The sequence below is a fragment of the Myotis nattereri genome, assembly GCF_964212035.1.
Source record: "Myotis nattereri genome assembly, chromosome: 6".
In the NCBI taxonomy this organism is placed as follows: Eukaryota; Metazoa; Chordata; class Mammalia; order Chiroptera; family Vespertilionidae; genus Myotis; species Myotis nattereri.
Window position 1 is genome coordinate 40,252,576 of NC_138081.1, and position 16,863 is coordinate 40,269,438.

General features: G+C 34.1%; 1 protein-coding gene across 1 annotated transcript in view; it reads right to left on the reverse strand.

Annotated features, from left to right (window-relative positions):
- Nucleotides 1–400: 400 nt before the first annotated feature.
- The window catches only part of PHIP (PHIP subunit of CUL4-Ring ligase complex), a 157,415-nt gene continuing 140,952 nt past the window's right edge, over nucleotides 401–16,863 (reverse strand). Inside the window, exons 33-40 of the mRNA XM_081095074.1 lie at nucleotides 16,223–16,292; nucleotides 15,529–15,579; nucleotides 15,118–15,267; nucleotides 8,031–8,183; nucleotides 7,120–7,283; nucleotides 6,435–6,694; nucleotides 5,497–5,694; nucleotides 401–1,155 (exon numbers count right to left, since the gene is read on the reverse strand). Of these exons, the coding sequence (XP_080951200.1) occupies nucleotides 524–1,155; nucleotides 5,497–5,694; nucleotides 6,435–6,694; nucleotides 7,120–7,283; nucleotides 8,031–8,183; nucleotides 15,118–15,267; nucleotides 15,529–15,579; nucleotides 16,223–16,292 (1,678 nt within the window). The 3' untranslated portion in view covers nucleotides 401–523. The remainder of the gene's footprint in view (nucleotides 1,156–5,496; nucleotides 5,695–6,434; nucleotides 6,695–7,119; nucleotides 7,284–8,030; nucleotides 8,184–15,117; nucleotides 15,268–15,528; nucleotides 15,580–16,222; nucleotides 16,293–16,863) is intronic.

A 16,863-nucleotide genomic window follows, 5' to 3' on the forward strand; every position in this document is an offset into this window, starting at 1 on the left:
GTATCAAATTGTGGGAATTTTATATTTATCTTTAGAAGAAACACATTAGTTAATTTACTGCTGCTCTGGTAACGTATGTCTTCCTAAGGGGCATGACTTCTGTATCAATAGAAATGTACCTGGCTTGGTAAAAAATAATTCATTTTAACATGAAATGCTCTATCACTAGGAATATTATGCTCCTTAAAAATGTAGAACTGTCTTTTCCAGAAGTAAACAGGGAATTTATTATAGGTACTCAATTTTGTGGTGGTGTTTTTTTCGAATAGTGAATGAAATGAATGTTGAAATGCGTAACTACCTAAGGGTAATAAATAGCAAACATTTAAAATATATATGTATATATTTATATATATATTCATTTAAAGAAGTGAAGTATCTTATAAGTTTACCTTTTTTTGCAAATCAAATCATAATATTCCCTAAACCACCACAGCAGCAAGGAAACAGAAGCCTTAGTTCTACGTATTCCTTAATTGTACCTGCTTTATGATTTGAAGTAAAATAGATAGTTTGGTACAAGTTACCAACCAATTAAATTAGCTTTTGCTTTTTCAGTCAACTTTCGGACTCGTCCTCTGCTAGAAGTTCCAAAAGTCAAAGAGGTGTCTTCAAACAACAGCTGCCTTTGCTCCTCTTCAGAGTCATCCTCATTATAGAAAGCTGTCCTTCGACCTTGGTTTCTAGTTCTCATGTGGGGTTCAGAGCCTTTAAGTTCCCCAAACTCTTCTTCCTTATCCACAGGATCATCTGTCTTTTTCCGGTTACTTCTCCTTAGCATTTTAACACTTGTAGGAACTATGAGACCTGAGTCTAGTTTTTGTGTTATCTTCCTTTTGGGTTTTCTGCCTCCACGACTCTTTTTCTGTAACAAATCCTCCTTTACAGTATTAGTTTCAGGAAGACAATTGCATGTTGAAGAAGGAACTACTTCATCTCTGATAGGGTGTATATTATTTTGCTCAGCATTTTCTGGCTTTGCATATTGTAGCTTTTTGGGCTTTCTACCTCTTTTCTTGTGTATAAGTTCACCACTATTGGTATTAATTTCTACCTTAGGTTTCCTTCCAGGTCCCCTCTTCACAAGCTTAGATGGCTGCCCTCCATGGCCATTTACTTGAATGCTTCCTGGTACAAGAGCATTGTTCTTACGATCTGTAAAAAAAGGGAACATCACCACATTTAATATATGGAATTGCTTTTTTATTTGACCCTCAAACTCATAAATAAGTCCATCACTATACTTACATGTAATGACATAATCCTGATTACTTTTTTTACTAACATAAGAAAAAACAACAAAAGGCTAACATAACAGTTTAATATTATTTACAGGCACACCTTATTTTATTGTACTTCGCTTCATTGTGCTTCACAGATATTGCTTTTTAAAAAACAAACAAATTGAAGGTCTGTGGCAACTCTGCAACCAAGTCTATCAGCATCATTTTTCCAATATGCTCAGATGATCGTTAGCATTTTTAAATCAATAAAGTATTTTAAAAATAAGGTATGTACATTTTCTTTAGCTATTGTACACTTAACAGAGTACAGCAGAGTGTAAACATAACTTATATGCACTAGGAAACCAAAAAATTTGTGTTATTTGCTCTATTGTTATATTAGCTTTATTGAGGTAGTTTGGAACTGAACCTGCAATATCTCCAACGTATGCCTGGTATGTGTGCCACCAGTATCATGATTAAAATACCAATGTAACAATCTCTACTATAAAGGTCATCATGCTTTATTAAAATATAAAAGAAAATTTGGGACATCAAATTCTAAATATGTAGGATCTGGAGATCATGATAAAAAAAGAGTCTATACCCTTTTAGATGAAGAAAACAAAAAGATGACATACATGCACTACCACTAACTTTTTTCTTCCAAAATTTTGGAGTTTTTTTTTTTTTTGGTTTTTTTTTTTTGGATGTGGTACATGATCTGCAATAAAATATTTTAAAGGAAATCCATAAAAGGATGGAAACTGCTTTAAGAGAGAATGCTTTTTCGTAATAGTATTTTTTGGTCATGGGTTGGAGTTTTATTTCCTAAATATTTAAAAAAAAAACAACATCAAGAGACTCACAAAAGGTCAGAGCCAATAGCAAAGGGAGGAGACAAAGCCTTCATTTCCTGACCCCCAAAGTACAAATGATCTTCTTTAGATTGGTGGTTTTCTATAATGATGGGGGAAGATATGTGTGTACACATAAAGCAGTTGAGCATTTACTAACAAACAATTACACTTAAACTGCCTGAGAATTCTGTCAATCTCTTCCATTTGTTTTCCATTAAAACTACTGACAAGGGTTCTAAATATCCAGTCCGCATCCCCCCTACAAAAGTTCTACTGACTGGACTCAGGAACTCCCTAACTCCTTGAAATGGTCCAAATTTTGAGTGAATATGCCTATGTGCAAATTCTGGGGGAAGGACTTCAGGTTTCATCAGCTTCACAAGGCAATATATAAACCTAATAAAAGGTTAAGAACTAACGCAGCTCTCTTAAAAACGAGTTCAAGAACTCAAAAAAAGAAAGCGAAAAAGCACTGATCTGGATCTGTGCTAGTAGTTACTAACCATGTGGCTACTGAGCACCTGAAATGTACCTATGACAACGAGGAACTGAATTTTTAATTAAATTTAAATTTGAAAATGAAAGCAGGATACATTTGAAATACTGATTATATGTTGAAATAATAATATTTTGGATATAATAGACTAAATAAAATTTTATTTAAATGGATAATTTCACCTGTTTGCTGTTACTTGAGGTAGCTACTAGAAAATTTTAAATTACATATTTGGCTTATATTTTCACTAGATAGCACTGTTCTTAATTCTAGTAGTTAATTCAGGTGTCAATATTTATGCAATAGGTCATCATTAATGAGTTATTTAAAGCTAATTGTATTTCTATATTGTACTGGTACTCTTATGTATTTGTAATACTCAAAAATTATAAATCAAATTGGCTAATGAATCTCCCCTACTGTAATACTAGTACAAATTCACTATATACATTTTATTTCACTGGGATTCAGAAGTGACAGAAGCAAGGCCAATATACTATTTAAAACTTTTAATTCAGTTCAGAAAGGAAGAAATGGTAAAACATTTGTATACAAAGTCATTTGCTTATTTTATTCAAAGACTTACTGTCCACTACATATTAAGTTGAGGTGATTTAAAAATGAATAATAAAACACAAGAATTCAGAGTCAAATGGAGATAGACACATGTAAAAACGAATAATTCTATCAACAGTTTAAGGGCCACTGAAGTCAATGAACGGGGTATTCTGGGAACACAAAGAAGTACTTGATTTTGCCTAAAGAAACCAGGAGAAGGCTTCCTGGAGAATATTGCACTTTAAAGTAAAACTTAAAAAAGTAGTAGGAAACCATTGAACTAGAAGGAAAAAGACACTCCACAGGAAGAAAAGGACAACAATATTCAGGGACTTCCAAGTAGGTTACGAAATAGCTGGGAAATAAAAGGGGGAAAGCAAATAAGAAAGCTGAATGTTAGCCAAGTAATGAAGAATTCTATCTAGTAAAGAGGTAATATGCAAACTGACCATCACCCTAACACACAAGATGGCCGCCCCCATGTGGACACAAGATGGCCTGCAGGGGAAGGCAGTTGGGAGGAACCAGACCTGCAGGGGAGGGCAGTTGGGAGGGACCAGGCCTGCAGGGGAGGGCATCTGGGGGTGACCAGGCCAGCAGGGGAGCAGTTAGAAGTAGATCAGGCTGGCAGGGGAGTGGTTAGGGGGTGATCAGGCTGGCAGGCAGAAGCAGTTAGGGGCAATCTGGCAGGCAGGGAGGCAAGCAGTTGGGAGCCAGCAGTCCTGGATGTGAGAGGAATGTCCAACTGCCTGACTAAACGGGCAATTGGACATCCCTTGAGGGATCCCAGATTGGAGAGGGTGCAGGCTGGGCTGAGGGACACACACACACACACACACACACACACACACACGTGCACGAATTTCGTGCAATGGGCCTCTAGTTTTATATAATATGCAAAAAACATTAAAATCTGATTTCATATATGATTGGAAAGTAAGGATTTAAGTGTGTTTGTGCACCTGTGCTAGAGAGAAATGATCAGAAAAGTCACTTTGGTTGCAATGTGGAAGATGGACTGGGTAAGGAAGAGTTAAGAACTGAGGCAGAGAGATCAGTTAGAAAATTAAGACAACAGTCCAGGTGAGAAATTCTGTAAGCCTGAATTAAGGCCATGGAAATGAGAAAGGTGAGGGGGAAATAGGCATTAGAGATTTTAAATAGGCAGAAACAACTGTCTAGTTCTGGATGCTTAAGACAAGGCTAGGATGACTCCCTGATTTTAAACTTATGTTAGTGGATAGATCCCAATACCATTAATCAAAATGAGAGCATTTCAATAAAAAATTAAAATTTGAGAGGTTTCTGGGGAGAACATTGAAGATGAAATGGTTTAGATACAATTGGAAGTCATGATACAAAATGCTTATTGTTGAAGTGTCTGCTGCCAATAAGCCATATAGTTTTAACATGTCATAGAGTGGATTTATATCATTTACTTTCTCTTTCAAACATAATGCCTTTAAAACTAAAATCTGCCGATGAAAGAACTTGGAAGAATAGCTGTGAAAGACAAAAGTTGTATACTAAAATAGATGGCCTTGTTGTAGACAGCCTTGATGAATTATTACTTTGTGAAGACTGGTGTATTGAATTTTGTGATGTAGTAACTACGGAATTTTCTTAAAAAGTGAAGACTGTGCCCTGACCGGTTTGGCTCAGTGGATAGAACGTCGGCCTGCGGACTCAAGGGTCCCAGGTTCGATTCCAGTCAAGGGTATGTACCTTGGTTGCGGGCACATACCCAGTGGGGAGTGTGCAGGAGGCAGCTGATCGATGTTTCTCTCTCATTGATATTTCTAACTCTCTATTCCTCTCCCTTCCTCTCTGTAAAAAAATCAATAAAATATATATTTTTTAAAAAAAGGTGAAGACTACTATAAGGGCTAACTAAATATAATTAGAGAGAGAGAGAGATATACAGATATATATATAGAGAAAGAGAGAGAGAGAGAGAGAGAGAGAGATTAAAGTATGAGAGAAACATTGATTGGTTGCCTCTCATAGGTGTCCCAAACAGGGATGGAATCCACAACCTAGGTATGTGCTCTGCCCGGGAATCAAACCTGCAACTTTTTGGTGTAGGGGATGATGCTCCAACCAATTGAGCCACAATGGCAGGTCCACAATTTGTTTTCATTTCCATATAGAAAAATTTTCTTGGCCTTTGAAATGTAATAATGCAGTTTGCTTTGGCACAAGGCTGCAAATCAAAACATGTCTCACTAAACTTACCAACTAATACAGAATGTGACTTTTAAATGAGCAATCTAAAAAAATTGACAGAATGCTAACTCCAACAAAAGTATCATTTTTAAGAAAGATCTACTGTACCTTAAAAGATACAAAAGCACCTTACCTTGCTCAATGAGAGCTGATGACTTTGAAAAAGTGGATGTCTTTGAGAGTACAGATGATTTCATTTTACGTTTGACTGGCTTTTCTTTTTCCAAGTTTTCTTTTGCAGAATTATTCTTAGTGCCATGACTAAAACTGGATTGACCAGGACTTGATAAAGTATTCAAAGTTTTGGAATGTTTCACAGAATTCTCTAGAACTAAAACACACACACATATGAAACATTAAAAACTAAGAGTTATTTAACCTAAAAACAAGCAAGAAGGTTGGGATTACATATAACCTGAATTACCTAAATTAGCCAAGAGGACAAAACATGGGGGACTTAAAGCTTCTTTAGGAAATCTATTTTCAAAATAGGAAAAAGGCATAAACAAACTCTTAATTTTAGAACTTCTTATAAGCTATCCACTCACTTCAAGATTATGAAGGCAAGTCTTGGAAAATTGCTAGGGAGTCTAGAACAGGGGTGGGCAAACTTTTTGACTCGAGGGCCACAATGGGTTCTTAAACTGGACCGGAGGGCCGGAACAAAAGCATGGATGGAGTGTTTGTGTGAACTAATATAAATTCAAAGTAAACATCATTACATAAAAGGGTACGGTCTTTTTTTTTTTTAGTTTTATTCATTTCAAACGGGCTGGATCCGGCCCGCAGGCTGTAGTTTGCCCACGGCTGGTCTAGAAAGTAGGATTGAAATTCAGGCATTTTGGATCAGAGTTGCCATTTTTAAGCATTATTCTATACTGACACTCCTTAACCTCAATTTTATTTTTATTAAAAATATATTTTTTCAAAAAGAAGAAAAACGATAATGAAAAACCAACATTGTCTGCTAAAATTTACTAAAATCCAATATATTTCCTTTGGCAAAGTAAAAGCTTAAATTAAAAAAATCATGGTATATATTTCAATTTAGAAACTGTAACTGATTCTTACTTGTTTTCCCTGACATTGCAGATGTATTAGCTTTCGAAATAAAAGTCTTCGCTGCTGAAGAAGTAGAAGGTTGCTCAGTGGAAACTGGATCTACAACCACTCTGTTGCTTCTGGTTCGAACTACAGAACTGGATTCTGTTTTACCATTTATTTGCGCAGCATTATGCCTTGGTGGTATTAATCGTGTAGTTGCAGAGAATGGAGAGGTAGAGATATCTGACTTTAGTTGGGGTTTTATGACTCTTTTTTTCCTTTCAGGGCTGTAAATAAAATAGTATCATTAGTTATTCTTATAGCTCTATGTGGTATAAAACACAGTTTTATAAATACTATTGGATCCAATATTTGCACTATTATGAAAAATGTTAAAATATGGATTTCATATGGAATATTTAGTGAAGGATCACTGTAAATGCTGTAGTTATATATGACAGAAAGCATGATGCCATCACTAACCTAAAAATGCTCTTTTACTGTATAGATTTAGCAGTTTGAATTTAAGCACTTACACTAGAAAAGCTTTAGTTAAAAGATTAAAAATCCTCCACATCATAGGAACTTGCATGTCAAATATATCATTCTGTAATATAGGGAATAGTAAAGGAAATATTAAAAAACACTGAGTTCTATCATTTAGATGACAAAGTTATAGATCAGCTGATGCTGCTGAAAAGAAATTAAATACCTTGATGCAACACTACTGGAAACAGAGCTGCTTCTGTTTCTTTTCTTCCTCCTTTTGGTTATTGTATTTCTTTTATGAAAACGAAGAGCAGATTTATAATCTGATAAAACTGAACTGATATGTTCTTCAAAGAAAGCAGACAGGCGCAAACTCATGCTGTAAATCTATGATAAGAAAAAGAAACTATTCCAACATTTCTCAAAAGAAAATATTGACATATAATTTAAACATTTTTTCTAGCCAAACGTTTTTAGAATTTAAACTTTGCCTTTTCCCAATCTCTTTTGTTGAAAAGTAAAACTGGAGCATTTTTACAATTATTTTTGTATTTAGATTACGAATCTCCCAAGCTTTGAGATTCTTAAAGAAAAGCCCTACTATGAATTCAGATGGCTTATACAGACAAAATTTTCTGTAAACTTGGTCATACTGACACTATCCCTGAGAGTTTTAATCTATTTTCCACTGCTACCTAAAACTAGCTATCTATTCTTTCTCGATTCATGTACACATATCACCCCTTTGTGATGTCTTATCTGGCCAAACAAGGGTAAATTAAAGTTTTACTCATTTTTATGAATCATTCACAAAAATGGTCCTTTCTTCTAATGCAGAAAATAGGTGCAAAAGCCCACATAGCCCTAATATATACCAGGACAATACATATGTGATATCTATTTAACTATACTACTTCACGAAAAGTAGGCATCCTTAAACATTAGTGACACCAGTGTTATTTCATAGAAGGAACAATGTATAAAGAAGTCAATTCTTTTTTTCCAGTAGGATACTATTAAGAACATAGAAAGTCAATCAACTTTGCTCTAAATTTTAAATAAAAATGACAAAACTTTTTCTAATAATTTCATTTAATTTAAACACAAATAAAAGAAAACAATTTAATTATATACCCTTGATCTTTTGCTTGGTGTATATGCTTTAGAATTACTAAAAATAAGTCTGACATCTTTACATAACTCCATTGGTGACTCATAATTCCCAGCCTCTAAAGTTTCTCTAACAGTAGCAAAATCCATTGGAGTGTCAATGATGTCTCTGTAGTCCTAAGAGAGGAAAAATAGGTGGTATTATCATCATTACTACCACAAGGCATTACATCTCAGCACAGGGATTCACATACAATTTCTGTGATGAACAAAAGTCCTAGAACTATTAATAATCGTTCCTTGTTTTCCTCACCAAGGATCCCTTTTTCCTAATAATTTTTTTCATGCTCTCTACCTTATATTGCAGTCAACACAAGATTTTTCTCATTCAAGAACCTGTTAAATTCTGTTTCCCACAGCTGCCCCTCACCCCCAAAGCTCCTTGGGGAAGAGGTAAATGGAATTGTATTAGAAGGGGATTAAAAAAGTATTGAAAAAAAAATTTCAGCTCTACAACTACAAATATAAGTTTGATGTAAAAAAACCCCAAAACTTTATGCTACCTATAAACTCTAAAGGCTGCTGACTCACTGAAACATAATCATAATTTTAAATAGTTGTCACAAAGCCTATGTAATTCATATTACAGAGAAGGGGAATCATCCAGTCTCCATCTAGCCAACTATGTATAAAAAAGTAATAAAAACAAGTGAAAGCAGAAAAGAAGCAACAGAACAGTAGAAGGGTATCTAAATACAGTATCTCCTAATAGGGATAAAGAGTACTATACCTTTTCCATAGCCTGGGCATATGCAACCATATTTTTCGAAATATAACTTGACTTTGAACCATCAAGTTTAAATTATGATCAAATATGTTTTACCATGAAGCAAACAGGATTGCCATTTAAAAACTGGAAGATGTATTTCTTCCTTAATAATCTGCATACCTTCTATTTCCTTTCTTGCTGTGTTCCACTGCCTAGAATTTGTAGTACTATATTGAATAGCAGTGAAAATGGACATTCTTGCCTTATTTCCAATATCAGGGAGGGAAACATTCAGTTTTTCACAATTAAGCATAATGTTAGCTATAGGTTACTTATCAAGTTATTCAAGTTCCCCGCTATTCCTAGTTTTCTTAGGTTATGTATTTGTCTATTTAGCATCCATTTGTCACAGGGCCAATTATACTATTTTTTCTTATTTTCTGTATTCTTGATGCTCTGGCATTTTGGGGGCCTTACAAATCTGAGAAGACACTGACCTTCCTCTTAACATTAGCTAAGGGCTGCACTGGGAACATGTTAATCCATTCTAAATTGTTTACCCTTGCCCTGCCTTGTCTCTCTCACTGAAATCCCAAGAAAGGGTCTGGCCTAAACTTTTCCCTTGCTCCTATCTTCTGTCACCCAATCAAAATGTGATGATTCACTATGGTGCCAAGTAGCTTTGGGTGAGCCCTCTCCGTAGAACCTGCAAGTATAATAACCTTCCTCTCAAAAGCTTCGTTCTTGTTCTCCAGTGGCCATGATGACTTTACTATACCCTATCATATCCAACATGTACATTTCAGAACAGGTATTTCATTCTGTTAACTGCTTATTCTACATTAATGAATATGGTTAATTTTTGAATACTGAACCAGTTTTACATCCCTGAAAAAAAAAACCATCCACTTGGTCATGGCATAAAATCATTTTTATATATTGCTGAATTCTAATTTGTTGATCTTATTAAGAATTTTAAATTTTTCTTTTGTACTGATTTTGTCTAGTTTGATATCAGGATAATACTGGCTTTACAGATTGAGCGAAGTGTTCTCTTCTCTACTTGTGGAAAAGACTGTGTAGAATTTGTGTGAAATCTTTAAACATCTGGTAGAATTCTCCAGTGAAGATATCTAGATTTGCGATTTCTTTTCTGAAAGCTTTTAACTGCAAATTAAATTTCCTTATTAGTTATAGGGCTATTCAAATAATCTATTCATATAGGGTGAATAAGGCACTTTGAACTTAAAAATTGGCCCATTCCATCTAGGATGTCAAATTTATATGTGGAGTTGTTTGTAGTGTTCCTTTATTATCCTTTTTATATTGGCAGGGTCTGCAGTGATATCCCCTATTGCATTCCTCATAGAAGCAATATGTCTTCTCTCTTTTTAACTCTGTAAATCTTAATAGAGCTTTGCCAATTAAGTACCAGCTTTTGGTTTTATGGATTTTCTCTGTTGTTTTTGTTTTCAGTTTCATGGATTTCTGCTCTTAATATTTCCTTTCTTTTGCTCACTTTTGGTTAATTTTACTCTTCTTTTTCTAGGTTCTTAAAGAGAGAGCTTATATTATTGATTTGAGACTTTTCCTCTTCTGATTAACTATTTAGTGCTATCAATTTCCCTGATTTGCTTTAGTTGTATTCCACAGATTTTGATTTGTATTCATTTTCATTAAGTACAATGTTTTTTTAAACTTATTTCCAAATAAGTCTTCTTTATTTATGGTATTTTTTTATTTTTGTATTTTGGTGCCCGTGACCGGGATCGAACCTGGGACCCTTGAGTCCACAGGCCAATGCTCTATCCACTGAGCCTAACCAGTTAAGGGCCAAATAAGTCTTCTTTAAATCATGGATTATTTAGAAGTATGCTGTTTAGTTACCATGTGTTTAGAGATTTTCTTGTTACTTTTTTGTTATTGATTTCTAGTTTGGTTACAATGTAGTTGAAAGACACACTATATGATTTCAATTATGTCTCATTTAATTGTTTGGTTTGTTCTGTTTATTTTTTCCAATCTTATAGGTCACTTGAACAATTCCATTTGTTTTGTCTATAATGTTCACGACTATAAATCTCTATATAGTTTAGTAAGTAGTTGTTCAGGTATCTTATATACATGATCATCAAAATATAATGGTGTCAACATTTACCAGTTCAAGTGATGCACGGAAACACCAGTTCAAGTGATGCACAGAAACCTTCCCTACCCATATTTTTTACCTTTATGCTCACTGATTCTTTCCTTTGCTCTCTTCAGCGAGTTTTTCAGTTATTATTTTTTAGTTCTATTTCCATTTGATTCTTCTAAATCCTTTTGAAACTTTCTTGGTATGACTAGAGATTTTTGATTAAAACCTGGACATTTTGAGTCTAAGGTTAGATCTTTTTTAAATCTTGTGCTTTACTCTGACCTCTCTTTGGGCTAAGAGAGAGAACTGCCTTGTTACTGCCAAGTGGGAGTGTAAGTCCAGGTCTTATTCGGCCTTCATGGACGCTTGAGGATTGAGAACTACCTCTTTGAAACTATTGAAAGGGCTAGGAGTTCATATTCCTTGCTAGATTTCCATGATACCAGCTAGGGTGGGAGTACCTTTGTTATTGCATAGCCTCTACTGACACTATGAGGGTCGCCTTGTTATCACTGATCAGTGGTCAAAGTCTTGACTCCCCATTAGGCCTCTGCTTATATCACACAAAGACATAGGGCAGGGTTACCTCATTACTGCCAGGTGGGGGGTGGAAGTCTAGGCTGGTACTTGGGAAGCATGGAGATGGCTCTCCAAAGGCTTTGCAGGTGGGAAAGGAGTAAGGCCACAATTTTTCTATGGTATTTGGCTGATAGAGCAATTATTGTCTATAAACTTTGTGCTGCTAGGCTACCCCTTTCTTGGCTGGAGACAGTAGGCTTTTCTGGTCAGTGCATGTTGGCATTTCTCCAGTATCCAGGTAGTGAATATGTAAGGCAAAGCAAACAAACAAACAAACAAAACCCCACGAAATTCACTACTGTGTTGTTCCTCAGGTCCTACCCTGTCCGTCCATCTTCTCTTCACCTTTCAGAAGTTTCTTAAATTTCTTTTATACCAAACATACACAATTTTCTAGTTCTATTTAGTGGGGAAAATGGGGGAAAGTATGCCTACGCCTTCTCATAAATCCAATTATATAGCTTTTGACCAAAAAATGTATTTTTTATATTTTTTAAAATCCTCACCTAAGGATATATTTTTGATTTTAGAGACAAAGAAAGGGGGGGGGGGAGAGAGAAAGAAATATTGATGTGAGAAACATCTATTGGTTGCCTCTTTTATGTGTGCTCAGGGATTGAACCCACAATCTGAGTATGTGCCCTGACCTGAAATTAAACTCGCAACCCTTTGGTGTACAAAATGATGCTCCAATTAACTGAGCCACCTGGCATGGGCTGACTAAAATATTTTGAAGTGTTTCACCTATTAATAACTTTAGAACCACTTTATAAAGTCACACATTAAATTGGTCTTACTACCTTTTAGTAATATTTTGATTTTAGCAAAAAACAGTGTACAAGTCTACCTTATGTACCAAATTTGGTCTACATAACTTGGCCATTTGCAGAAATTAAGTACCTTACTAGCAGAAGGCTGTCATTAAAAAAAAAAAAAAAAGGGGGGGGGGGCGGGGGGAAATTCCAGCCCTGGGCGGTGTAACCTAGTTAGTTGAGCATAGTCCCTCTCACAGAAAGGTTACCAGTTCGATTCACCGTCAGGGCACAAACCCAAGTTGCAGGTTTGATGCCTGATCAGAATGCATATGGGAGGCAACCAATTGATGTATCTCTCCCCCCCGCCCCCAACTTCCTCTTTCTCCAAAATCAATAAAAAACATACTTAATATTCCAAAGACTGAATGCCTGACTCTTCAGATGGGAGTGAGGGAATAGTTACAAAATTGCTTTATGCATGGTAACAACATCTGGACAGTGTCCAACCTTTCTATATTCTTAAGGACATCAAATCAATTTGACCAAAATCTATAATTACTTGGATATTAAATATTATAATATATTGGATTTATAAACTGCAAAATTTGGAAAAATGATATAGAAAATTTTTCATGTTTTATAAAATGTTGGTTAAATGTCAAATTTATGTAGAGCATTTCATTTTCCTTAGTGCATATGGTAGCCACTCAATTGAATTCTGTTGAATAAGTAAATGGAGTAGAATATTTAGCATTCTACTTTCCATAAAAAAGTTTAATTTTTAAAATCTTGATTTGGATAAACTCAAAATGTAAAGTAATTATTTTCACACAAAAGCTTAAGTATGAAGAGCATTATTGCCTTAAATATTCTACTGATAAGGCTGATAGTTGATTATAGTTAATTCTGAAGTATAAAAAAGCAGGTTATCCAAGTTTCCTCTTCTCCTTTGTGACAGTATTAAGAAATCGTAAAGAGCCATAAGTTTTCACACCTCCATCAAGGAATTCAACAAGCGACAGATTAAATTTTTTTCTTCTGGTATTTTCTGTCTGCTAATACCTTGCAGGTTGAGAGGTTCTAAATAGCATTCTCATTATTTTGAATACTTAAGAGAGACTGCATTCCTATGTATTAACTATTCTCTAAGAACAATACATATAGCTCTAGTGCACTAGATACACGAGAAATGGCCTCCTGTTCTCACTGTGTCAATAAATTGCTACATAATTTGGAAAGCTACTTAATCTAAGCCTCAGTTCAACCTCAGTAAAATGAATTGATTGGGCCAGTTTTGGGTGTCTCCTGTATTTTCTGTATAATTGCTTTAACATTTTTCTTATTGTCTTTAGTCTTTATTTCCTTATGCTTCTTATCCCTCCATTTATCTCTTAAACCAAAATGACAAGTCAAAGTTTAATTGGCAATTTTATTTCTTGGTCTTAGTGGTACATAAAATACCATTCATCTTACAATGAAAGTGTTTTTGATTTGATGAAGTATAATCATGTTTCAGAATAATCTATTATTTCCATTTATTGTTTCTGTTATCATATACATAACAGATCACACCCTTATATAGTTTACAATTTCTTTTTATCATTAGTTCAGCTTTAGTAGGAATTGGTTTCTTTTCCCTTGATGAATATCTACACCACAGGGTGTGTAAATCTAGACTCCAAATCCGTGCATAGTGCAAGCTTAGGGATATTTCTCTGACACCAAAGAGACATTCTTCTTTAGAAAGAATAATTATTCTATTATTTTCATTGAAGGTAATGTCTTTCAACAGTGGAGTCTCAGTTCCAATTTCCTTCCTCATCATGGCTCATATGGCTTCACCTGTCTCCGTGCTCAGTGTTAATACTTGTGCTTCTAAAATCTATCACTTCTTTTCTGGGGAAAAGTCCAGAATACAAACTCCTGCAAGCAGTGGGTAAATTATAACTTATTTTCTAAGACACAAAGTTGGGTTTGCAAGAAACGAAGGGAAATCCACAGGTTCCCAAAACAAAAAGAACTGAAAACCAGAGCACTGAAGCATTAGCTCAGTTCCTCTACAGAGTTTTTTGGAGGGTAGGGCTTGAACTAGCCCAGTTTATCACACTGCTGGAATTAAAGATTAATCTTTTACACTTAAAATTCCATGTTTCTTGATTTTAAATGAGAAAAGGCATTTATGATATTTATGATGAAATTTCTATTTTCATCACTAAGTTAGAACATACACATAAACACATATGTCAGATAATACCACATCCAGTTCATGGTCTCATATTATAAAATACTGCATTTTAATTTTAATTTCAAACCACAAAAGTTATCTGAACTGTACAAACTTTAATAACTGAATGAAGAAATTAAGGTTCATTTTAAGCTTATTTAGATTGCTAAGACTACATGCAAAACTAAATACTTAAATCATGATTACTCAATCTTTTAACCATGAATCCCAAAAGATCATGAGTTGACCTAACCTAAACATATATAATAATGTCAACTTACATTTGTATATAGTGTTTCAGTTTAAAACTATTTTAATGTAATCTCATTTCATCTCTACAACCCCATAAGGTTGTAATAAATTTATAGAATTTGTGTGTGTGTGTAGAAATTAAAAAAACATTAGTTGAGAAAATTGCACAATTAGTAACCATAACCCAATTCTTTGGAATATTAGTTCAGAGTTGTTTCTATTTTACCACAATATCCAACTTAGATGCTCTTTATAACCAAATGGATAATGAGAACACGTATGAAATAATGAAGAAATACACTATAACCATAAAAAATAATTTAAATAGCAAATTTCCATGAATAAGACATGGAGCGAAACAGACAGGTAAAGAAAACATTTTCAAAAATACATACTGGATATTCAAGGAGATCTACCGGCTGGCGGAAAGGCTCAGAATCTTCACACTGAAATATGAGATTTAACAATTCTTGACATTGTTTCTTCCATGCTTGAATATCATAAGACTGAGCTCTATTTCGTAATCTTCTTCTAGGCTGATAGTCCTAAAATAAAAGTGTTAAAAAATATTAACAAAATGACAAAAATAAATCTTGTATTTTTAATGCAGTCTTACATAATTAGGTAATATCCAGTAACACAAAAAATAGAAAATATCATTTAGCTAGTTCTGGTAATCATGCATTTTGTGATGGGAATTTACTTGGAATACTAACAGTAAATAAAAAAAGAAAAAAGAAAAAAAAATGCTCTGAGTACATTTTAATTCACATAAAGTTCTTCTGTTAAAACAAAAAATATATTACCTTCCTTTTTCGAGTAGAAGTTCCTGGCACATCAGCATCTTTCTCTTCTTCCTTTGAAGCAAGAATTTATCTAATTTATTAAATGTTCTAGGTTTCATTATTACAATGAACGCTTGAATATGTGTTTATTAGGAAGGTCCACTTACACACAATTTTTTTTTATTAAATACATACACTATAATACATAAATGTATTTTTTCTTTTATGATTTTCTTTTTTCTGGTTTACTTTATTGTAAGAATACAGTATATAATACATATAACATATAAAATGTGTGTTAATAAACTATGTTATCAGTAAGGCTTCTGGTCAACAGTAGGTTATTAGTAGCTAAGTCTTGGGGGAGGTAAAAGTTATACAGATTTTTGACTGCTCAGGGAGTCAGCGCCCTTAAACCCCATGTTGTTCAAGTGTCAACCGTAATCCACAGTTGTTTATATACCAATTATCTCCTTTACACTTTAGTAAATCTATAATGCATATGCTGGAGCACTTTACTGACTCATTAAAGTCTCTTCCCTATCTTTTTTAAAAAAATTCTTTATAACAAAAAACAAAAAAATTCTGAACCATTAAGTTAACTATAGCATTAGACAAAAATAGTTTTCATAATGGCATTTATTTAAAACTACTGTGTGTATGTTTTTTATACAGAATAAGACCAGTGTAACAATTATAATGAAATATTAAATACCTCAGAGTCAGACAAAACTTTCTTCTTCATTGAATTGTAGAGTGGAATTATGTTATAGCAAGTCTGATCCCTAAATAACAAGGAAATATTAGTATATGAGATTAGAGTCATGAGATATTTTCCCTTTAAATCTGTTACTAAAACCGATCTTAAGATAAAACTTAAAGGCTGAAGGCTTATTTCATAGGTTGACGCCAAAACACACATCTGACCCTTCTCCTCCACTCTATGTGAAACCTCCAATCAGGCCTATTTCTTTACACCAAACCCAATCCAATTCTCATCTTCAAATTTTGCTCAGATCATTGATGTGGGTCGGATGCCTCCTTTTATTACTCAGTCTACAAGGAAAAGGTAATACCTATTAATTTCTTAATTTTTTCATTCTTACACATAGTTATTTCCTAAAATTTTATCCTTAGTCATCTTCTCTTGACACTGTAACTTTTGCCCTGATAACCTTGTATTTCTGCATTGTATTTGTGTAAATGAATTCCAAATTCCTGTAATTTGGTCTGACTCTTCTGAGATTCCCCCACCATTATCTAAAATTCCACATTTCTGAACCTAAATGTCACTCCCAGACACTCTTCCTCGTTTTTCTGTATTTTCTTAAAACAGTATTCCACGTTTTCGAAGTA